General features: G+C 41.6%; 1 protein-coding gene across 3 annotated transcripts in view; it reads left to right on the forward strand.

Annotated features, from left to right (window-relative positions):
- Positions 1-25,503, forward strand: part of OSBPL3 (oxysterol binding protein like 3) — a 195,945-nt gene that overhangs the window by 165,909 nt on the left and 4,533 nt on the right. For all 3 annotated transcript variants that reach the window (XM_069588163.1, XM_069588162.1, XM_069588164.1), the window contains 6 exons: positions 5,567-5,630; positions 9,352-9,430; positions 10,946-11,090; positions 14,097-14,241; positions 18,139-18,265; positions 19,922-20,044. In XM_069588163.1, the coding sequence (XP_069444264.1) occupies positions 5,567-5,630; positions 9,352-9,430; positions 10,946-11,090; positions 14,097-14,241; positions 18,139-18,265; positions 19,922-20,044 (683 nt within the window). The remainder of the gene's footprint in view (positions 1-5,566; positions 5,631-9,351; positions 9,431-10,945; positions 11,091-14,096; positions 14,242-18,138; positions 18,266-19,921; positions 20,045-25,503) is intronic.

The following is a 25,503-nucleotide window of genomic DNA, read 5'->3' on the forward strand; positions in this document are numbered from 1 at the left end:
CTTTTCTATTACTCGTCAGATTCTGGGAAAAAAAAAAAAAAAAAAAAACATTCTTGGCTGGACTTTAAAAATACCATACCTGTCACTTCCCACTGTGCACACTCACATCACCCATCTGAGTGGTTCTTTTATCTACCCATAGGCAGGGTTATTTACTTCTGATTAAAATGGCATCTTATTTAAAGTCATTATCAGGGTAAATTCAAAGCTGTTCAAGTGAAACAAGCAATAAATCAACTGTAAGGTGACCAAACCAGTGCTTCTGCATTTCTAGGTTATTACTTACTGTATATTTTTTTTAAAAGAAACCGTGTGTTTATCAAATAAGTACTTTGAACTCAGGGGAAGAGAAAATAATCGGCAACTGTTCCCCACCCCCCAAATCAGACCAGTATTTGTGGCCGCCTCCTTAGTAGTTTTCTTTTATAATCCACATCCTGTTCATCAGCAAATCCCAGGGTCTTCCTTCTAAAGCCGTTTTCACTGCCACCCCACTGGTGCTGGTCGCCAAGCCCAAGCCATCGGCATCAATGACTGGGCTTGTTGCAATTGACTCACTATCTGGTCCCTTGTTCCCACAGCCAGTTCTGCACTCAGCAACCAGTGATGTCTCTAATGACTTCTGTGGTCACTTGGACTCAAACCCCAAGTTCTGGCTGTGGCCCACAGAGCCCTCTAAGATGGCACCCCTAGATATCATGCCTCTTCCCACTTTTGACTCATTCAGCTTCAGCCACACTGACCTTTTCGCTCCTCCTAAAACATCCTGAGCATCTGTCAGCCCTGTGCGGTGGCTGCGTCCTCTGACCTGGACATACTTCCCCTGGCTATCTATGTGATTGGCTGTCTTACCTCTCTTAGCCTCAGGGATTTCCATCACAGAGTCCTGCCCCAACCACCCTGTCCAGGATGGCATTCCCACTCACCATCTCCCATTTTCATTCTTGCTTATTCTCCTTCCCGCTGTTACCGCTGGCAAATTATGTGCTTATATCTGTCCCACCCATTGCATTTCTGCACTAAAATGTAAATTCCAGGACGGTAAAGATTTTTGTCTCTTTTGTTTCTCATTGTATCCACAGTGACTAAGACAGTGCCTGACACATCACAGACAATCGGGAAATGTTTGATGAATGCCTTGGTCCCCTCCCTGGGTGATTTTTGACTGGTCGCTTGTTCTCTTTTCCACAAGCATCCCTTCGTGGTGGGAGATGCGTCCAGACTAGGAGGACTCTTTACGGCTCTGGACAGCTGCAGGACTGATGTATTTAAGGTTTCATTTTTCTCAATATGAAGAAGAAAAACCTACATAATACACAAATATTGAAACACTCATATTCTTGTCTCCTTACCACCCACCTCTTATATAAAGTGCATTCTGAAAGCATAAATCAAAAATCATCAGGTCATGGTGAAGAAAGACCTCAGCTATACAAATAAATCACAAGAATTCTTAACTGCCAGAGAAACTCATTGACTTTGAGATTGTAGAAAGAAAGATACATATAAATACTTGCACAATAAAAAACCATATATACTAATTTCCTGAACGTTTGGTCCTTACCAGTAAAAAATCGCTCCTATTTGATCAAGGGGGAGAGGAAGTGATGGAGAGAGATACTAAAAACAGTCCAGAGTGGGTTTAACCAGCAGGTTAACAGTGTTTGCTTTGAGGCTAAATCAGTTCAGACTCAAACTCAAAATCTAATACCTTTCTGTGCCTGGGTTAAGATGTAATAAAAAGAGAAACTCAACTAAATCCTGTACTAGCAAAGACAGGGTAGATGGTGCCCATTATTCTTTACTCCAGTAAATATTAGAGAGATTACCATCAACAAAAATTAAACGATTAACTGGGAATTACCCTCTTTTCATGGGTTTTAGACTTCCCTGGTGGCTCAGACGGTAAAGCATCTGCCTACAATCTGGGAGACCTGGGTTCAATCCCTGGGTCTGGAAGATCCTCTGGAGAAGGAAATGGCAACCCACTCCAGTACTCTTGCCTGGAAAATCCCATGGATGGAAGAGCCTGGTAGGCTACAGTACATGGGGTTGCAAAGAGTCGGACACGACTGAGAGACTTCACCTCACCATGGGTTTTTAAATTAATCAAAGCCTTAATAGAATCTTTTCCAATTGCCTGGCATCCGCTGCTGCCTCTGATACTGAGATTCAAAGAAAACAGATGTTAGAACAATAGTATCTTAAAGCCAGAGGGATTCTCAGACCCCATTTTACAAAGAAGTAAATGAGACTCAGAGGGATTGGAAAGGTCAGACTCAGAAGGTTCATTTTCTAAATATGCATAATGGGAACTTAACAGTGTGCCGAGGCTTTGGGCAGGAGCCAGGGCCCAGCTTTGAGAGCAACCATCAAGGAGCAGTTAGGGCATCTCAGGAAACAGTGTTAGATTTGAAGTCAGAAGACCTGAGTTTAGAGTGCTGCCCTCGTGAATTTAGAGGGCCGCCCTCGTCAGTGATGAACTGTGTAGCACTGGGCAGGCTCTTGACGGGAAAAAACCCGTTTCCTAATTCATAAGATAAGGGTAATGAAGACACAAGGTTACCATGAGAGCTAAGTGGAAATACCACTCATGACAAAATATTAAAATTTAATCTCTGCTGACTCTGTACTAGCAGATGATCCTGGCACTTTCCATGGGCTTTTTTCAGTTTGCAGAGTCAGTGGTACTAGTCCTGTTTTACAGATGAAGTAATGGAGGCCCAGAGGGTTTAAAAACACCCTCAGGGTCACTCAGCCAGTAGATGATATTGATGATACTGCACAGTTAGCTTCTAGATCTGGGGGACTCCAGGAGCAATCTCTCATTCCCTGACACTCATGCAGCACATGGCAGAGGCTTCAGATACGTTTCATGAATAAATACCTGTAGGAAGGAAACATATCAAACAAAAATAAGGCATCAATTTAGTTTCCCTGGAAAGCTTTGTAAACTTCTTAAAAGTCATGTACATCAAATAAATCACTCCCAAAGGTGTTTTTAAGCCAGAAAGAAAGAAACCAAATCATTGATATGTCAGTGTTGGGATTTATGCATTCAGAAAACAGCCCTTCAACTCCATCTAAAGGCACTTTGCTAAGCAGTGATTCATTAATCTGACACAACTATTTTAAAAAGGTCAACTTTGCATTTTATGGGACATATGTATACTTTATGATATGATAGAGTTGCTTTTATAATTCATATGGACAGTATATTTATATCCTTGTTTCATAGGATTTTAAATTATTACAGAAGAGTTTATAGTTTTTATGTGTTGTATTTTGCTGTGATGCTTATACTTGCCAGACTTATAAAATGCCAAATTCTTGACCAAGACTGTGATCTTCACATTTTTTACTGCATTATTTCTGTGGGAATGACTGTGATCTGCTTTGTAATAATCTATTTAAAATCTGCCTACGTTATGGGGCACGGGGCTATTGCATAGCTCCTGTCCGCTCCACGGCGGGGTGGATGAGGCAAGTGGAGTGGAGAAGTGAGGGGTCAGTATTGTCTTGCCCTGGTTTAGTTTTATATGATGCTGTTGTTTAGTTGCTACATCGTATCCGACGCTTTGCACCCCTATGGACTGTAGCCTGCCAAGCTCCTCTCTGTCCATGGGATTCCCCAGGCAAGAATACTGGAGTGGGTTGCCCTCCTCCAGGGGAATCTTCCCAGTCCAGGGACAGAACCTGCGTCTCCTGCATTGGCGAGCAAATTTTTTACCACTGAGCCACCAGGGAAGCCCCCTTCTGTATGATCCCAAGGTTTAAAAAGTAACTCCACTGTTCTCCTAATGGGGAAAGAAGAGAAGGCAAGAATTTAGCAATTTGTGTGATATAATGTATCTTCAGGGGATTGGGTTGAAAGAAAAGACAGTGAAGCAAAGCATTTTAGGAGTTAGGTTTCTTAGTGTTTGAGATGAAATGCACATAAGCATGGAGAGGAGCTCACATTCTCAAGAGGCCAGTGAGAATTAAAATCCTCCAAGGGACAGCACGTGTGCACCTCCCACCTCATAGTGGATCTGGGATTTATATGTTCATTGAGACCTGAAAGATAGCTATGCTGTTGACATCTTTGTCCCTACTTTTCTTCAAGCCAAGTGGATACCATTGCACTCCCGTCCTATCCCGGCTGTTCTCCACCTGGAAGAGGGCCACAGAAGAGGTTCTCAAACATGTTCCTCTCTGCAGTCCAGGGTTCAGAGCAAGGCCACTGGTTATAGATTGGTCACCCCAACTTCCCGCCACACCTGTTCACCTCAAGCAGGCCCCTGAGTATTCTGAGTTCTTGATATGTTTGAAAACAGGGTGTGTCTACTTAAAGGACTGTTTTGTTTTGTTTTTTAAACTTTGAAAGCCACCTGTAAACCAAAAATGCTGGGTTTTACTTCCACTCATCTCAGTGTGTTTGGGAAATGTTACTGTTAGATAATCTTCCTGGTTTCAGTTTTCTCATCTGTAAATGTCTTAAATGTAAGATAATGTTTGCTAAGAACCAGCTTACCATCAGGGATCGAACCTGGGTCTCCTGCATTGTAGGCAGACGCTTTACCGTCTAAGCCACCAGGGAAGTCAAGAACCAGCTATGTCATAGAAATTTCTGGAAACATCACTAGCAGCATTACTCTTTTATTGTAGCTATTTAGTTGCTAAGTTGTGTCCGACTCTGCAATCCCAAGCAAGCATGCCAGGCTTATTACTCATTTACTAGTATTGCATGATAGCACTATCATGATAACAGCACACGTACTGCTCCTGTGCCTTGAATGTTACTGAGATAATGAAGAAATCTAACTGAGGAGCCATTTTCTCTTTAGCTTCTTCATTAGTGAGCAAAACAGAAGTTAATGACCCCAGTGACAAAAGGCAGGGAAATGATCTACAGTCCCTGTTACAGGGGACGCTCTTTTCTGTAATGTAATTGCATATTTACTCAAGATATTTTTATGAACAAAAAATGAACAAAAACTTTTTCTCAGCCGTTGATTGGTCTTCTTGTCAGTGATCTAAAAAGTAGCTGGACATTTGTGATGCAGAGTTTTCAAAAAGATACCTTGCATTGTTTCATTGAGTGGGCTCAGCAGATTAAAATCTGCTGAACCAAAGAGTTTTTTTGTGTTGCTTAGAAATACTTAACATTTAAAATATGTACTATTTGACATCTTAATTAAAACATTTGCAGGTACTTTCAGAATAGCATTGATTTTGACCTTGGAAGCTAATGTCAGGTTAGCTGATTTGTAAGTGGGCAGCCCTGTGTCTCTGCTTTTATTTTCACATCTTTCAAAACATATCTCCACCCTCATCGCTCACCACTTGGCTGCTTTTTCCCCAGGCTTCCGGAGACTTCCATTCACAGCCTCTTTCCTGACAAGACAGAGCTGACTGTGTCAGGAGCTCCCTCTTGAGGACAGACTTGTTGAAGGGAAACTTAACAAGTTTCCATTCATTTAGACACTGCAATTGTGTTACATCTCAGTGCAAGGGAGAAAGAAAGGATTTTGTGAGACACAAAAGTTAATTTTTTGTTTTTTTTTTTCACCTTTGTTTCCATCAGGTCAGCCACCATCCACCTATCTCTGCATGTCACGCTGAGTCTGCAAATTTTGTTTTCTGGCAAGGTAATGTGCCTCTATCATTTTGTGTAACATTATCATTTACTGTAAATGTTAAGTGGGCCCTGGACTTGGATCTCATTGGAACAGTCTGTACCATTTGATGTTCTTGCCTCTCATCATTGAACAATAACTGCCATTTGTTGACTTCATAATTAAAGTTTCTGGAGGATAATTTGATTGTCTCCTTCTTTAGAAATTCTCAGTCTTTGTCTGGCCCATCACCATTGTTTATTCCTGTAACTTTTCCCTGTATCTTATTCTGCATCCATTTGAAATGCCTCGTGTATTTCAAGAGACATTAAGTATTTACAGTTATTAGACTCTAGACTGCAGAGGATTCTTTTGCTTTTGAAAACTTTAAATTTTATTTCTGAAATTTTACATTGCCAATTTTTTTTCAGTTTGGGGTGGTTATTCCAATGTTCAGTTTATTATGCTTTTCATTTGGGAGGGATGGTTGCTCTGAAGACAAAATATTGCTGCTAATATTTCCTAAATGGATTAATTAATTTTGTTAACTTATTTATTCCATAGTCGGAGCGTGCTATAAAAAGAAAATTTGAGCATCCCAGTGTTTTGAACCATGAGCACATGTCAGTTTTTTAAAAGATTATTCTAACTGGTTAACACCTGATTTGCCACATGGCCTTTTTTTTTTTTTAATATATCTATAATTTAAAAGATAAGAGTATTTTGTGAAAAATTTCCCTCCCCCATCCCAGTTCCCAGCCATGCAGTTTCTCTCTCTGGAGGTGGTATTGCTAGTTTAGATTACAACTACTATGGTTTCCTTTTTGAATCTTTGCTGCTAAAATTTCGAATTGAAGCTTGACTGGAGACTTATTTTTCATTAAAATGCTTTGGAAAAATTTCCCATAATGTCTCTAACCTCCTAATTGCAGTGTCATTGACCTTGTAAGGACTATATTGTTATTATTACTTTCAGTTCAGTTCAGTCTCTCAGTCATGTCCGACTCTTTGTGACCCCATGAACCACAGCACGCCAGGCCTCCCTGTCCATCACCAACTCCCAGAGTCCACCCAAACCCATGTCCATCGAGTCGGTGATGTCATCCAACCACCTCATCCCCTGTCGTCCCCTTCTCCTCCTGCCCTCAATCTTTCCCAGCATCAGGGTCTTTTCCAATGAGTCAGCTCTTCCAATGAGGTGGCCAAAGTATTGGAGTTCCAGCTTTAACATCAATCCTTCCAATGAACACCCAGGACTGATCTCCTTTAGGATGGACTGGTTGGATCTCCTTACAGTCCAAGGGACTCTCAAGAGTCTTCTCCAACACCACAGTTCAGAAGCATCAATTCTTCGGTGCTCAGCTTTCTTTATAGTCCAACTCTCACATTATTACTTTAGTTATATGTTATTTAATGGAAGGGGTCTTATATCAATCACAGTTTTCTTTCAGCTCCATTTGCTTCTTCCTCATTAGCTTCTTCCTGGGCAATTCCACCTCTCCATAAGTCCAAATCTTGCTTTTTTAAAAAAATCCATTTTGACATTTTTCTTCCTCTTAATTAGATTTTTTAGATCATCTACACTTATTATGATTATTGACATGTGCATGCATGCCTGCTAGGTCACTTCAGTCGTGTCCGACTCTTTGTGACCCCATGGACTATGACCCGCTAGGCTCTTCTGTCCATGGGATTCTCCAGGCAAGAATACTGGAGTGGTTTGCCAAGCTCTTCTCCAGGGGATCTTGTGATTATCGACATAGTTGGGTTTAGATCTGGTCTCCTTTGTTTTCTGCCTGTCGCATCAGTTTTTTGTTCCCCTTTTCTCTCTCTTTCTCTCTCTCTTTTTTTTTTTTAACTTTCTTTTGTATTGTTATATGTGATTCCATTGTGTATTTTTGTTGCTTTATTAGCTATATGTCTTTGTTCCATTTTTTAGTTTTTGCTTTAGGATTCATATATCTTTAACATATCACAGTCTCTTTTGAAGTGATATTTTGCTACTTAACCTATAGCAAAAGAAACTTTAAAAAGTGTACTTCTATTTTCCCTTCCCCAACCTTTCTTATTGTGGACAAACATTTTACGTATATATGTTATAAACCTTGTCATACATTATTAGTACTTTGCTTTATACAGCCAATTATGTTTTGGGGGATAACAACTTGCTAAGATATATACTGTGAAGTGATGTGAAGTGAAGTCACTCAGTCTTGTCCAACTCTTTGTGATCCCATGGACTAAAGCCTACCAGGCTCCTATGTCCATGGAATTCTCTAGGCAAGAATACTGGAGTGGGTTGCCATTTCCTTCTCCAGGGGATCTTCCCCACCCAGGGATCGAACCCGGGTCTCCTGCATTGCAGGCAGACACTTTACCATCTGAACCACCAGGGAAGCCGAGATATATACTGTACAACTTACCTAATTAAAGGTACAAGTCAGTGGTTTTTAATATATTCACATAGTTGTATAATCATCACTACAGGAACTTTAGAACATTTTCAGCAGTCCAAAAAGAAACTTCTTCAGCCAGTACCCACCTTTTAATGGTTCCCCACCACCACACCCTCCTGCCCCCGTCCCCCTACCTTCCAATTTCTGTTAGCCTCTTGCATCCTTATGCGAGCACTGATCTTCTTTCTGTCCCTATAGGTATGCCTGTTCTGGACATGTCATATAAATAGAATCCTGCAGAATGTGCTCAGGGCCTTCCTGGTCCCAGCCCGTCTCTCTCCTAGACCAGGCCTTGCGCCGCTGCTGGCCTCCATGCATTCACCTTTGCTCCCCCGTGGTCTGTGTATTGTCACCTGGCAGCCAGAGGGATCATCTGTCCCTGCTCTTCTTTTTCTATTCCTTGTTTCCCTGATGGCACCACCGCTCATGCATGCTGTAGAAATCTGAAATCATCCACAAATTCTCCCTGTCTGTCACAGCCTGCATCTAATAATGTCACCAAGTTCTATTTTTGTTTCCTTAATGGTTCTGGGACCACTCTCTTCCCTTGCATCCACTACCACTGTCTTGGTTCACTTCATCCTCATTGATCCTTTGAGTAAATACAGATCACCTGCTTCTCATCTCACCTGCTTTTGTTCCATTTTCCACACTGCTGCCAATTACCTTGGCAAAGTCTGTATCTAATCACATCAATTCTCTGTCTGAACAAACACCTTGTTTCCCCCAATGCACCCAAATCAGATTCTTAGCCAAGCTTATCAAGCCTGCTGTTTGTTGTACTCAAGCTGCATTTCTGCTCTTCTCTCTAAACAACCTGAGACCCATAGAACAGAACCATACCCTGTTCTCTCACATTGCTCATGTCTTCTGCCTTAAACTGCCTTTTCTCTGCCGGGTGAACTCCTACTTACTCTTCCAAGCCCAATTTAAGTGGCCCTTTCAGACAAGCCTCTTCTGATGCCTTCCCCAAGCATGGTGCTCATTGCTTCTTCTCTGGTTCCATTTCACCTTATTTCAACTTATTCAATGATAGCCTCTCATGGGGGCCTTACTTCTGTATGCCTTTCATGCTGGGAGTTCTTCCAGGGGGTTGGGGGGCAGTGATATACTTTGTAGATTTAGGGTTTCTCTAATTCTGTTCCAGGTACTCATTTGCTGTTTATATTGAATAATGATAAATTTTATTGTGAAGAGACTGTCCTATATTGTGATTAATCATTTATCCAGCCTAAGAAACCTTTGATCTACCTAGCTCTCCTGCTAAATATGTAATATTCAGTATTATTTCATTTCAGATGTGAGATGGAAAAACAAATTCTGGGGCAAATCCATGGAAATCGTTCCCATTGGCACAACCCATGTGATTCTGCCAGTGTAAGTTCCCCTTCTGTGGTTAGGAACTTTATAGAATTTAGGGCCAGGGTTTGGAAACAGGATGCCCACTGTCCCCTGTGGTGCTGAGAGTGTATGTTTTTCTACGTTTGACAGTGACTTCAAAGGTTCCTCATTTGGACAGTCTCACATTTTCATTCTCTCTAATGGAAATGCTTCCTGGACACCAAGGTTCCCTGAATAGAGTTTTTAGAAGTTTCATTTATACTTTCTAACACAATTAAGAATGATAAGTTTTCTTTAACATTGTTGTCCTGCCTCACTGTCAAAACTTTTTTTTAAAGAAAGCCATGACTTTGACCTTTCAGGGATGATTGATACTTATTCATAAAGCAAAGTGGTAATGGTTATGGTCTCTGGTGCTGGAGCTCATATGCTCACACTGCTACTTACTAATTGCAAATCCTTGGGGAGGTACTTAACCTTTCTGATCACCAGTTCCCTCATCTGTGAAATAGGGATAATAAACCATCTACTTCATAAGACTGTTGTGATGATTAAACAGATATGGAAAGCACTTGAAATAACACTTAAAATAGTCACATTCATGTCAATGTATGGGAAAAACCATGACAATGTTCTAAAGTAATTAGCCTCCAATTAAAATAAATTAATTAAAAATAATAATACTCAGCACATAGTATGTGCCATGAAGTGTTTGGTTTGGGTCTTAATATCATTATCCTCATAATTATTGTTTCATTCTGTAAGTCATACCTGGAATACTTTCTCACTGTAAAAGATTTAAGATATTTGTATCTTAAGATTTATATATAAAATATATATGTGTGTGTGTGTGTACAGGCACATCTCAGAGACATTGCAGATTTGGTTTTAGACCACTACAATAAAGTAAATATTACAATATGAATTTTGGGGCTTCCTATTGCTTATGAAAGTTACTTTTTATATACTTCAGAGACATGAAGTGAGGAATTGCTGTTGGAAAAATGCTAATAGTCTTGCTCTACACAGGATTGCCCCAAACCTTCAGCCTGTAAAAACTGCAATAGATCAAAGTCTTCCTGTATACATATGTGCCTACATATATGTACCCACACATGTATATACATAAATATATAGTGCATGTGTCTGCCTGTGTGTACATATGCGTGTGTGTGTGTGTGTGTGTAGATGGGGCACACTGTGGACAACCTCTCCACCCTCCCCTTGTTACTCTCCTTTCATAGTTTGGTGATTTTAGACACACCTCCTCTGGTTCAGTTTCTTCCTCTGTCAAAGGACGGAGTGGGTTGTTTCAGGAGGCCCCCTACTTCCAGTGGAGCCTCTGCAGCTCCAGGATCTGACTGCTGCCACCCCCGAGGCACCCATGGGGAGGAGAGTAAAGGCTCTTAGACCACCCAGCATGGCTTTCTTGGTGTTAGGTCTGTAAATGAAGGAGTAAGAAATTCATCACAGGACTTGTTTTTGAAATGCTTGTTTGCTTTTGCTGCTGACTCCTCTGGGAGCTGTAACTTTCCCTTTCTCTTCCTTTAGTTTTGGAGATCATTTTGAGTGGAACAAAGTGACCTCTTGCATCCACAACATCTTAAGTGGGCAGAGGTGGATCGAGCACTATGGAGAGATTGTCATCAAGAACCTGAATGACGATTCCTGCCACTGCAAAGTGAACTTTATAAAGGTAACCTCAGTGCCTGTGGCCCCAGACAGGCCTTGGCAGAACTGGGCCTCAGGGCACAGGGTGTCTTGGGGAACTTTTCACCTTCACTTTTGTGCCAGGGCCCCCTGGTCTCAGCCTCACCTGTCTCACTTGGACCAGGGTCACAGTCCCTCCTAGCTTCCTTCCTTCCTTTCCCCCTCTGTGGTCTCTCTCCAGTGAGTCTACCAGAGGGACCCTGTTGAAACAAGTCATCATGATACAGTATGGATGAGCCTGGAAAGCATTATGCTAAGTGAAATAAGCCAGACACAAAAGGACAGAAATGATTCCATTTATATGAGATACCTGGAGCAGCAGCCAGATTCATAAAGACAGAAAGTAGGACGGTGATTTCCAGGGACTGGGAAGAGGAAGGAAAAGGGAGTCATTATTTAATGGGCAGAGTTTCTGTTTGGGAAATGAAAAGTTCTGGAGATATATAAGGCAATCATTATGCAACTTTGTGAATGTACATAGTGCCACTCAATTTTACGTTTAAAAATGATTGAAACAGTAAATATTATGTATGTTTTAGCACAGTTTAAAAGTGAAAGTCACATCATATTTGACCAAAATCCTCTGACAAGTCCCATCTTTTTCAGAACAAACGCTTACATCCTTACAATGGCCCATGAGACCTAGTAGAGTCTGCATTCCCCACCCCCATCACACACACTCACACACACATACCCCTTTCCTCTCCCACCTCGACTCCTGCCACCCCTCATCCCCTTCCTTCCTCACCGTCCTCTAGCTGCACTGTCCTTCTTTCTCTCTCTCCATTTCCTTCTGCTTGGGATCCTCTCTCCAGATCCTTCCATCAGCCTTGTTAGTCACCCTCTTTCATATCCTGTTTTCTTCAGAGTGTTTATTAACACCTGCAGGTAGCTTGCTCGCTGTTGCTTTACTTGCTTATTTTCTGCTCCCCACACCCTCCTTGCTGTTCTTGACTCCAGCAAAGCAGAAGCCGGATCTGTCTTGCCCACTGCTGTGGCCAATGCCTGGCAGTTTTGCCTAGCACACAGCAGAGTCTCGTGCACATTCAAGGATAAATGAACAGCTTTTCCTCAGGCAAAGAGCCTGGAATCATCTGCTTACCTATCCAACTTTCCATCTGCCTTGATTTGAGTCCGTTTCCCCACCTTCTCTCCCTCCTGAAATTCCCTCTTGCCTGTAAAAATCTCACATATACCAAGTGGCCTTAAAGGATTACCCTCCTCAAGGAGTATTTGCATCTAATTAAGGTCAAAATCATAAGCCAAGAGATTAGGTTCTAACTGTGGAATTTTGCACAGTACCTCTCTGTACCACCTGTAGCAACTGAGGGGCATTATGGAGAGATGGCTTGGAAGCTTTATTATTATCCTGTAGGTCAAACTGGGTTATAGATAGAATTAGTAGTGATTTGGCATAAAATAAGCTGGTGCTGGTGGTAAAGAATCAGCCTGCGAATGAAGGAGATGTAACAGATGCAGGTTCGATCCCTGGGTTGGGAAGATCCCCTGGAGGAGGACGTGGCAACCCATTCCAGTATTCTTGCCTGGAGAATCCCATGGACAGAGGAGCCTGGCAAGCTATAGTCCATGGAGTTGAAAAGAGTTGGACATAACTGAAGCAATGCAGCATGCAAACATGACCCTGCCTTAAAAGCTTCATCTAAGGTCTTTCCAAAAAGAAGCAAAGGAAGCTTGAGTAAGGGATATATATACCTGGGAGACTGACAGATAATAGGTTGATTGATTGATTGATCCAGGTGCAAGCTACCCTGCTCTCAGAAATTTCCCCAAAGAAATGTCCTTCACTCCCATTTATACCATCCATGTGGTATTCATCTACTGAGGACTAGGGAACGTATTTTCATAGCAATGAGAGATGAAAAGAATTAGAACACTGGATGTGCCTCTGATGTTGAAAAAGAATTTGAAAGCAGCAGTTATGTGTGGGGCATGACTGCCTCTTTCTGTGGCTTCCTAGTAAGAAATTGAACTTACTGACAAATATCTCTACAGAGAAAATACGACTCCTGCTTTACAATAAACTTAAAAGTCTGAACAGCGTTTGCTTTCCTTTTTACCTGGCTAGAGAACTCACTGTTACACTTCTGATTAATCTTTGAGGTACTGCTATACTCTGCCCTTCCTCCCATTTTTACTTTGGACTTAGAATGGGGAAGCCAGCCCATCAGATATGGCCTGGAAATTTCACTCTATTTTATTGGTTTCCAAATATGGATTCTGTTTTGGCCGAAAATAGTAGTAGAATTTTTTGATTTATGGAGTAATGCCTTCTGGTCTTTTGCAGATTTTTAGGGCAGGCAAGGCAAATTGAAAAACTCAACTCTAGGGACTTAGCGCTCCCTCTGCTGACTGCACTGTGGTACTGTATATGTAAAATCCACAAGGCTGAGCCTAGCTGAGCTGTTCCCAGTCCAGGACCAACTCAGTGGGAATGTGGATTGCATAACGTCCCTATAAGTTAGATGAGCAGGTCTGGTTTGGGGGAAAAAAAAATTAATAGTGGAAACTGAAAGTTGATTGGTTGGAAAACTTGGAAAAAAAAAAAAAAGGTTGTTTACAAAGGATTGTCTAGTTCCTTGAGAGAATAAGTTATATGAGTTACATTTCTTTAAATTGCAATAAAGCCACAGTGACAGGCAGGGAACAGCTGTTCCGGAGGGGGCTTAAGGATCAACCCCCACCTGGTGGATGAGCCCTTCCTTCCTGCAGTGCATGATGTGAAAGTAGATAGAAAATTATGTCTTACACGAATGTTGACGGCTGGGTTACAAACTATAAATAAAGGACTAGCTTACTAGCTTCTCATTTTTATTAAATAATTAAAAGTATGGTTTTAAAAAAAGCCAGAACCAAGAAACCATATGCAGCATAGAATCATTCTTGCGGGTTTCATTCCTCTTCCTTTTTTCTCTTAACATTCATAATAAATTGACCCCAAAACACTAACAGATGACTCTCCTTTTAATCCTAGGCGAAATACTGGAGCACTAACGCCCATGAGATTGAAGGTACAGTGTTTGACCAGAGTGGAAAAGCAGTACATCGGCTCTTTGGGAAATGGCACGAGAGCATCTACTGCGGCGGCTCCTCCTCATCCGCTTGCATCTGGAGAGCAAGTTAGTATCTGGGTTCGCCAGGCGGAGCAAAGGGAGGGCGAGGCCAGAAGAACCCCGCTGCGGGTGAACGTGAGCGTCCGTTTAATATATCCAGCCTCTCTTTGAACTATGCTAGAGCTACTGGCTCTTCTGTCATTCACCTGGTTATATCTCAGACTCATCCTCATGCTTATCAACAGTACCTCTGTTGGGCTGGTCAAGTCCTGGGTTCTTAATCCCAGAACAAAGCCATTGCTTATCCATGGTCGCACATCATTCCCTTGCCTATACCAGGCACACAAGAAATAATATTAGTGAAGTCCAAGAAGTCATTCTAGAGATAGGGAAACCTTACTGGAAAAGCAGAATGACCTACAAGAGTTAGGGGGTCCCCTAGATTTTCCCAATACCATAAGCCACTCTAATCTCTCCGATAATTCTGGAAAGATGCTAAGTACATTAAGCAAATGAGGGGAGAAAGGGTAAGGAAGCCAAAACTTCATAACACGTCCCCTAAAACATTTTAAGAGTTTACCCATCTTTTCATCTGATAAATATCTTCCCGAGGCATGGTTATACTCTAGAACTCTTAGAGAGTACCCTTAGATGCTTTAGGCTGATCAAAATAAAAAGAAAATCTAAAAAGGAAAGCCATTCTAATAGTGGCTTAAACCATTAGGATATGTACTATTACTTAACAAGTGTGGAGGGGGTGGCCCCAGGCTTGTTGCATAGGCAACTTACCTGTCCCAAGAACGTAGATCATTGAGAACACGTTGTGCACGCTAAGCCGATTCAGTCGTGTCTGACTCTTTACGACCCTATGGACCATAGCCCATCAGGCTCCTCTGTCCATGGGATTCTCCAGGCAAGAATACTGGAGTGGGTTGCCATGCCCTTCTCCAGGGTATCTTCCCAACCCAGGGATTGAACCTGCATCTCTTACGTCTCCTGCATTGGCAGGTGAGTTCTTTACCAATAACACCACCTGCCACTCCCGATATGGCGGTGACATTTCTTCTCCTGGATGCGATATGATTGTTTCAGCTCAATATCATGTTCTCATGTAAGCGGAGAAGTCAGGATGGAAGAGCTTTCTTCTGCTGTGACTCTTTTCTTCTCAGGAATGAAGAATTTCCTAGTATCCCCCAGCAAATGTATCTTTCTACTTTGTATGTCTCCTTTCTGTTGGTGGTGGTTTACGTGGGAGGCCACATGTGGTCCTTGTTACTCCATCTTACTCTTCTGGATTCAGAGTTTCCTGCAAGGCTCTGCTCTTTTTAAAAAATTATTTATTTATTATTTTATTCATTTTTGGCTGCGCTGGGTCTTTGCTGCTTTGCGTGGGCTTGCTCTAGTCGTGGCGAGCGGGGACTGTTCATTGCGGTCGGCCAGCTCCTCATCATGGCGGCTTCCCTTGTTGCAGAGCATGGGTTCTAGGGCCCACAGGCTTCAGCAGTTGCAGCCCGTCGGCTCTAGAGCACAGTCTCAGTAGTTGTGGAGCACGGGCTTAGTTGCTCTGAGGCAGGTGGGATCTTCCGGGATCAGGCCCTGTATTGGCAGGCAGATTCTTATCCGCTGTGCCACCAGGGAAGTCCCCAAATGTATGTTTATAACTTGTCAACCTGCAGTGGAACCAGATTCATCCCTTAACTGATCCTGTGCAACTGGGTCAGCAGGAGAGATTCCGATGACCATAGATTAATCCCCTAGAAAGGGCACAAGGACACCTGAACAGATGACTTGGCCATTAGCAAGAAAAAGAGATGACTGTAGAGTGGGCAGCCAACAATGTCTCTTCAATGGGTAGTATCCACACCTTCCACCGTCAGAGAGATTGCCACGAAGCTAGAATGAATTGGCACCACTCGCCACCTCCCTGGCTTCAAAGGTTCAGAGGCACACATGACATTTTATGAGTGAAGCATTCATTCTCCTTTGCTTAAAGAATGTATTGCAGATGAGAGTTACCACCTGGTTCAGGTGTTAAAGCAGTACCTTGACAAAAGAACACTGTGTGAGCTGGTATTCTTGTTATTTATTGACTTTATGTCTCTGTTTATGGTTGTGAGCATCCCTGGCCTGTCTGCAAGAAAACAAACCCACTGTCTCCACTCTGGAGACTAGGATGGGTTTTTTAAGGCACAGTAGGAAGCTTTGCTATTATGTTTATGCTTAGGATCCAGAGAACTAGAATTAGACAAAATGGACTTCTGAAGCCTCAAAAAATGGTCTGCAGAAAAGTTCACGGAAAGCATTTGTATGTGTGGATAACTAGAGCTAAGGCTCGGAGTAGACTATATTTGATTAGTCTATATTTGATTTATCCAAGACATAAATTTAGGTATATTTAGCTTGATTCTTTGCTGGAATTAAAATTAGGGCCACATGACTGCATTAACCTGCTTTGGCTGCTATAACAAAGCACCACAGACTGGGTGGTTTAAACCATGGAAATTCATTTTCTCACAGTTCTGAAGGCTGGGTACAGGCAAATTTGGGCTCTGATCAGAGTCTTGTGGCTTGACTGCAGGTGAGGGCCCACCCGTCTGACCTCATTTTACCTTCATCAGTTTCTTAGAGACCTCATTTCCAAATATAGCCATGTTGGAGGTGGCACTTTAACATGAATTTTGAGAGAACGTAAACATCAAGTCTAACATTCTGGCCCCCAAAATCATATCCCTCTTAGGTGCAAAATGTATGTTTTCCACCTCAACAGCCCCCAAAATCTTAACCCATTCCTGCATCAACTCTAGAGGCTCGTTTAAATATCACCTAAATCAGGCATGGGTGAGATTGGAGGTGTGATTCATCCTCTCCAGCTATGAACCTGTGAAACCAAAATATGCTTCCAAAATACAGTGACAGGATGAGCATAGGATAGACATTCCCGTTCCAAAGGGGCATAGAAGAAAGAAGAAAGGGATGATGGGTTTTAAGTTAGTCCAAGACCTAGCAGGGCAAATGCCATTAGGTCTTAATACTGGGGAACCTCCTCTTTGGCTTGAAGCCCCACCCTCTGGGCGCACTGGGACAGTGCCCAGCTCCCAAGACCCCCAGGGTTCTGGGTAGTGGCAGCTGGGCATGTTGAAGCTGCATAGTGGCCCAGCCCTTTGAGAAGCGGAAGCAGCCTTGTGCCCTGGGCCTGTGTCGTCTGGGCCTGTGGAGGGAGGGGCAGCCTCATGTCTCTGAATCACCTTCAGAGTCATTCCTCCCTTTGCTTGAAGGTGCTGCATGTTTGCAGCTGGGCAGCTCTCTGGTTCCATCTGTAAAATAACAATAGTCCAACAGCCTTGCTTCATTTAGTCCCATTTTCTCTGTCCCCTTTGGTTCCAGCTGACAGTGTTTCTGCTGGTATAATCCCATCTCTATTCCTGGCTTCTCCTGAGATGGTTTAAAATTAAAATATGTAAGATTTGGAGAGGCCCCACATTGAGGAAAGGAGGAGCAGAGATGAAAGTAAAGTATAACATTTATTGACCTCTTGCTATGGATCTAACACTATTCCAGGTACTAGGCAGTTTCCGAAGAATTTGACCTCTCTTAAATGAAACATGGATTATCTAGAGTGAGAGTCTTGTTAGTAAAAATGGACCTGGAGTTCTTTGCAGCATGCTTATTTTTGTAACAAAATTTTTTATAACTTAAAATTCTATGGAAACATTTTGATATTTAACAAATTTGGATTGCACAAAGAAGGCCTTAGCCTTGTAGGCAGAAGGAAACTTACAGAAAAGAAAATTTATAGAGGAAAATTCAGAACCTCTTTGTAAGCCAGAATGTTTTAACAGAAATGGAAGAGTTTAGAGCTGAGAGAGAAAAATGGTAGCAGGTATGAGATGAAAAAGGTGAAAGAATTAAGATGTGATGTGAATGCAATTCAAGTTAGAGATGAACAATCTCTCTTTCTTTTAGATCCCATGCCAAAAGGCTATGAGCAATATTATGGCTTCACACAGTTTGCGCTAGAATTAAATGAAATGGATCCATTGTTAAAGTCTTTATTACCACCTACCGACACTCGATTCAGGCCAGATCAAAGGTAAGGATATTTTTCAGGTCTTTATCCTCCAGAGGTGTGAAACTCTTTATAAAAAGGCTTCGTAACATCTTCTGGGCCACCGATAGAGCCTAAAAGAGAGAGATTCTGTCGTCAAGAGTAGAAGTCTAGGGGGACTGTAAGCAACCTTGTGGAAGGAGCAGAGCCCAGCTTAGAGCAGTGTGTGGCATGACCTTTATTCACCAGTAGATTCTCATTTCTATTGAAATACATTTTTTAAAAGTTTTTTTTTAAAGAGTTTTATTACATATAGTAATAAAAAATACACTTACTCTGTACTTGAAAGAATAAAAGCATTCACTTCCTTGGCCCTTGAATTTAAACTATTTTGGTGCATTGAAATCTAACTTCTGATCCTAGGTTTGAGGCTGACAAGCTGTATGACATATGCTAAGGCTGTTAACCTTTCTCAGTCTCAGTTTCCAACTCTGTGAAATGGAAAGTATAATGTCTCCCCTAAGGCCTATCTCTTTAAGACTCAAAACCAAGGGGAAAAAAGATAACATTTCACTTTATTTAAAAAAACCCAGCACTCTTCTTCATGGTAAAATAAATAAAATGTATATCCAGAATCAACAGATTTATGACTGAGCAGCTTACTTCATGATTTGGTTCTAGAAATCAAGATCAATCCATTTGGGGGAAAAAAAAAATAGACATAGGAAAATGAACACTTTACAAACTAGGAAGTGCAGATATCTCCTAACTATAAAATGAAATGATGCTCAGTCTTGCTCAGAGAAATGCAGAAATTTTAAAACCATGCTGTTATACCATTTCTTTACCTATCAGATGGCAAAGACTCAAAGGTTTGATGCACTCTGAGGGTACAGGGAAGAGGCATTCCAGTACCACTGCTGGTGGGAATGTAAATTGCTAGAATCCCTGGAAAGGGCAGTTAGTAATAGACATATTGCAAACTCACCTTTTTACCAGCAATTCCAATTCTAGAATCATCTCCTTATAGATAAACTAACACATGTGCAAAATGGCAATTGTACACAGTCCTTCACTGCAGCATTAATTATAACGTAAAAAAGATTGAGACCACCTCAAATATCTATCAATGGAGAACTGTTTAAATAAATTCAGGTATACCCACATAACTGAATATTATATATCTATTAAAAAATGAAGAGATCTATGTACTACCAAGAAAGATCTCCAAGATATATTGTTAAGTAAAACAATGCAAGAAAAAAGAAACCAAACCAAGAAAGTATGTACAGTATGTGTAGCCTGCTTCCATTTATATTCTAAAAGGGAGGTGAAAATATATGTTAATGTTTGTTTATATATGAATAAGAAATCTCTAGAAGGATGCACAAGAAACTAGTCATGGTGGGTTACCCATGGTGGGTGGGGTAGGAAGGAAACAGGTAGAATTGAAGACAGGAATGAGAGGGAGATTTTGCCCCAAATTCCTTTTTATAGATATAATTTTTTGAACCATGTCTGTATCACCAGTTCATAATACAATGCCATCCCTCACTACTTCCAAGTGATGTTTAAGGGTTGGGAGATATTTTATAGGAGGGTATTCTGAACATCTGGTCTGCACATGTGCAGTTCTGGTAGTAATGATGTTTCCATTTCCCTGGCATTTGTATTCCTTCATCTTTTCCCTTAATGTCTCAGGTTTCTAGAAGAAGGGAACGTAGAAGAAGCTGAAATACAAAAGCAGAGGATTGAACAGCTGCAGAGAGAAAGGCGGCGGGTCTTAGAAGAAAATAAGGTGGAACACCAGCCGAGGTTTTTCAGGTGTGTGAGTGGTGGGCTCCAATGGTTACTGATGGCAGGTACTGGCGACACCTCTTGCTTCTAGACTGAGGAGAGTGGATGGGGTATCCCCTCCCCATGAGAGTGTTCTCAGCACTTTCCCTGCTTCACAGTGGTGACGTCTCTCCTTTGCAAGGGCCGGTCTTTGTGTGAACACTGCCTCCGCCCTCAGTCATCCTGCTTTTTTTGCATCCCTTGCTCTTTCCCTATGCCTCTCAGCACCTCCCACAGGACTTTGCAGAGAGGTGCTCAGTAAGAGTTTATGGGAGAAGCAAAGAGACCAACCAAACCCAGCTCCCAATACCAGGCAAGTTTGTTCAGACTGGATCTAAGATTGGTTTCTCTGCATCCCCTCTCATGAGTATAGGGCTTCCCTGATAGCTCAGTTGGTAAAGAATCCACTGCAGTGCAGGAGACCTCGGTTCAATCTCCTGGGTTGGGAAGATCCCCTGGAGAAAGGATAGGCTACCCACTCCAGTATTCGTGGGCTTCCCTTGTGGCTCAGTTGGTAAAGAATCCGCCTGCAATGCGGGAGATCTGGGTTCGACCCCTGGGTTGGAAAGATCCCCTGGAGAAGGAACCGCTATCCACTCGACCTAGAGAATTCTTCTGACCTAGAGAATTCCATGGACTGTATAATCCTTGGGGTCGCAAAGACTCAGACATGACTGAGCGACTTTCACTTTCTCATAAGTATATTCTATACAGTGATAGAGATAATTAACCATCATCAAACTAGAAATTCTAATTCTTGAATTGCAGAAGTTCCAATATACTAGGGCTTAGATTTGGAACATTTACTATCATTTTAAAAATAACTGGCTAGAAGGCTCTTATTAAAAATAGGCTGAAAGTTTAGAAGGGACATCCAAGATCATCCACCCTTCACCTCTTCTTTTATTTTAACTGAGAAGAGGTGAAGGACCAGGGGACTGAGGTGATCTGTGGGAAGGACCCAGTGGACTGTCCCAGACAGGAGTCTGGCTCTCTTGACTACAGGCTAGGGCTCAATATGGTTCTGGGTTTTTTTGATTTTTTAATTTATTTAAATATCAACATTAAAACAAGCACATATAGCAAAGCAGCCATTTCTCCCCTGCCTATTACCCCCAGTCTTGGTTTCGTTTTCATTTTTCATTTCAGTCTTGAATTTTTTGTTGTTATGATTTTCTAATGGGCAACAGAAACACTGTTAGGAGGATTTAGCAACTAATCTATCAGCTGCAGCAATAAAATAATAATTTCCAAAACTGGAAAATAGCAACAAGTTATGTTTTATCCCCCCAATATAATGCTCTTTTCCCTCAAGTTGGTGTGGATTTTGATCACACACTAAGGATATGAGTGATTGACGATCAGGATAGTAGAGTTTTATCCTGGAATAGTCACAGCTTCATTTAAACTTGTAATGAATCAGTTCAGTTCAGTCACTCAGTCGTGTCCGACTCTTTGCAACCCCATGAATCGCAGCACGCCAGGCCTCCCTGTCCATCACCATCTCCCGGAGTTCACTCAGAATCACGTCCATCGAGTCTGTGATGCCATCCAGCCATCTCATCCTGGGTCGTCCCCTTCTCCTCCTGCCCCCAATCTCTCCCAGTATCAGAGTCTTTTCCAATGAGTCAATTCTTCACATGAGGTGTCCAAAGTACTGGAGCTTCAGCTTTAGCATCATTCCTTCCAAAGAAATCCCGGGGTTGATCTCCTTCAGAATGGACTGGTTGGATCTCCTTGCAGTCCAAGGGACCCTCAAGAGTCTTCTCCAACACCACAGTTCAAACGCATCAATTCTTTGGCACGCAGCCTTCTTCACAGTCCGACTCTCACATCCATACATGACCACTGGAAAAAGCATAGCCTTGACTAGACAGACCTTAGTCGGTAAAGTAATGTCTCTGCTTTTGAATATACTATCTAGGTTGGTCATAACTTTTCTTCCAAGGAGTAAGCGTCTTTTAATTTCATGGCTACAGTCACCATCTGCAGTGATTTTGGAGACCCCCAAAATAAAGTCTGACACTGTTTCTACTGTTTCCCCATCTATTTCCCATGAAGTGAAGGCAGCTGCAGGCCGGCTCCCTAAGCGCAGGCCGCTGCGGGCCGGCTCCCTAAGCGCAGGCCGCTGCGGGCCGGCTCAAGTTTCCTTAAATTATTTTTTTCAGAAAGGCAATGGATAGGTAAATGGATAGACTTAACAGACTGATCAATTGATTTTACTAATATTTGTTAAAGAGGTTTGTTACAGCATTTTTAGGATCATTAAATAACCAAACTGTCTCAAGCATTAGGTAAGGAGATTGATCAGCTTGACCTGATATGAAAACCTGAAAAATCTTCATGCAGTCTATGGAGCTCTGTGGGAAATGAACTAACATTTAAATGAAAATATAATATGTTACCTAGGCTGTCGCTTCAACCATGAAAGAATTCTGTCTGGAACAGAGAAGGACCAAACACAGTGGCAGCTTTTTTTCTTTTTGATTGTCTGTAAAATTATCAGAGTATTGGATGTGGCAGGTGAAAATGTGAGAAAAGGTGGGAATTGTTCAGCAGCAGCAGTCCTGGAACTGTTCCAGTTAGAAGCAGGCAGAAATGACAGAGAGGAGGGGTATGGGGACTTAGATGTTTCTGTTGACACTGAGTCACCAAAGTATCAGTAGAAATTCTAAGTGGAAACTACAGCTCTGGCAGCATTAGTCATCTTTGTTTCAAAGAAAAATATCTGATATGCAGACTGACTAATTTTAAACACATCCCTTTATTGGAATAGGGAAACAATTGTGATAAAAATCCATGTTCCTCTTATGGTTGCCGGGATAAGACTGGGGGAAAGAGATAGGGAGTTTGGGATCGACATATATTTAAAATGGATAACCAATAAGGACCTACTGTGTAACACAGGGAACTCTGCTCAATGTTTTGTGGCAGCCTGGATGGGATGGGAGGGGAGTTTGGAGAAAATGGATACATGTATATGGCTCCATTATACACCTATAATCGATTATAGGTGTATAATGGACTCAGTCACCTGAGTCCATTAGCTGTCCACCTGAAACTATCACAACATTGTTAATTGGCTATACCCCAATACAAAATTTAAAAAAAATAAGAAACTGTGTTCCTAAGAATGTGGATAAATACGCACTCCTCACTTTTTCTAAAACATGTGACAACATTACAAGCACACATACTCTTTAACCCAGATGTTTTAATTTACAGGAATTTTTAATACAATAAATCTCCCACACATACAAAATAACATATGTTTTGTTTATAATAGCTAGAGGTTGACAACACAGTGTCCACCAGTCAAGTACCTGTTAAATTGTGGTCCATCCCCACAATGGCATATCATGCAACTGTTTAAAAAGGAAACGAGGAATTCCTTTTTGCCAGAGAAACCAAACTTTCTCTGCAGAAGACAAATGGTGAATATTAACTTTGCAGGGTGTGAGGCCTCAATAGTGATGACTCAACCCTGCTGTGCAATGCAAAAGCAGCAGTAGTCAATACTTGAATGAACAGGCATGGTATGTTCCGATTAAATGGAATTGCAAAGATAAGCCAACTGCTGGATTTGGCTATTAAGCTATAGTTTGCTGACCTTATTTTGACAATGGAAAAGAATTATAAGTATATATGTTATGCAAAAACTTAAGGGGTAGGACACCATCTAGGGCTACCACTGTACGAAAAAAAGGAAAGGAGTGGAGCACGCATGTGCATGCACGGAAGCTCACACACATGGAATTTCTCTGGAAGAGTGAAGCTGCTAAGTTTATTGTCTCTGAGGAGAACCAGGAGGCTGGCAGTAGGGTGGAAAAATTCAGCTCTCCACTCTTTTGAACCTTTTGAATTTGGGTCTATGTAATATCTGGTATTATACGATTATACAGTGAAAGTGACAAATAGAGTCAAAGGAATTAGATTTGAGAGAGTGTCTAGGAACTATGGGCAGAGGTTTGTGACATTGTACAGGAGGCAGTGATCAGGACCACCCCCAAGAAAAAGAAATACAAAAAAGGCAAAATGGTTGTCTGAGGAGGCCTTACAAATATCTGAGGAGGCCTTACAAATATCTGAGGAAAAAAAAGAAGCAAAAGGCAAAGGAGAAAAGGAAATATATATCCATCTGAATGCAGAGTTCCAAAGAATAGCAAGAAGAGATAAGAGAGACTTCCCCAGTGGTCAGGGCAAAGAAATAGAAGAAATCAGTGCAAAGAAAACAGTAGAATGGAAAAGACTAGAGATCTCTTCAAGAAAATTAGAGACACCAAGGGAACATTTCATGCAAAGATGGGCCCAATAAAGGACAAAAACAATATAGACCTAACAGAAGCAGAATATATTAAGAGGTGGCAACAATACTCAGAAGACCTATACAAAAAAAGATCTTCATGACTCAGATAACCATGAAGGTGTGATCACTCGCTTAGAGCCAGATATCCTGGAATGAGAAGTCAAATGGACCTTAGAAAGCATCACTGCGAACAAAACTCAGTGTGATGGAATTCCAGTTGAACTATTTCAAATCCTAAAAGATGATGCTGTGAAAGTGCTGCACTCAATATGTTAACCAATGTGGAAAACTCAGCAGTGGCCACAGGACTGGAAAAGGTCAGTTTTCACTCCAATCCCAAAGAAAGGCAATGCCAAAGAACGTTCAAACAATTGCATTTGTACAATTGTATTCATCTCATACACTAGCAAAGTAATTCTCAAAATTCTCCAAGCCAGACTTTAGCAGTATGTGAACCAAGAACTTCCAGATGCTCAAGCTAGATTTAGAAAAGGCAGAGGAACCAGGGATCAAAATGCCAACATCCATTGGATCATGGAGAAAGCAAGAGGATTCCAGAAAAACATCTACTTCTGCTTTGTTAACTATATCAAAGCCTTTAACTGTGTGGATCACAATAAACTGTAGAAAGTTCTTAAAGAGTTGGGAATACCAGACCACCTGACCTGCCTATAGGAAAAGGAGTACGTCAAGGCTGTCTGTTGTCACCCTGCATATTTAACTTATATGCAGACTACATCAAGAGAAATGCTGGTCTGGATGAAGCACAAGCTGGAATCAGGATTGCTGGGAGAAATATCAATAACCTCAGAAATGCAGATGACACCACCCTTATGGCAGAAAGTAAAGAAGAGCTAAAGTACTTCTTGATGAAAGTGAAAGAGGAGAGTGAAAAAGTTGGCTTAAAGCTCAACATTCAGAAAACGAAGATCATGGCATCCGGTCCCATCACTTCATGGCAAATAGATGGGGAAACAGTGGCTAACTTTATTTTTCTGGGCTTCAAAATCACTGCAGATGCTGATTGCAGCCATGAAATTAAAAGACACTTACTCCTTGGAAGAAAAGTTATGACCAACCTAGACAGAATATTAAAAGGCAGAGACATTATTTTGTCAACAAAGGTCCATCTATTCGAGGT

This window comes from Ovis canadensis, chromosome 4 (genome assembly GCF_042477335.2).
Source record: "Ovis canadensis isolate MfBH-ARS-UI-01 breed Bighorn chromosome 4, ARS-UI_OviCan_v2, whole genome shotgun sequence".
Taxonomy (NCBI): domain Eukaryota; kingdom Metazoa; phylum Chordata; class Mammalia; order Artiodactyla; family Bovidae; genus Ovis; species Ovis canadensis.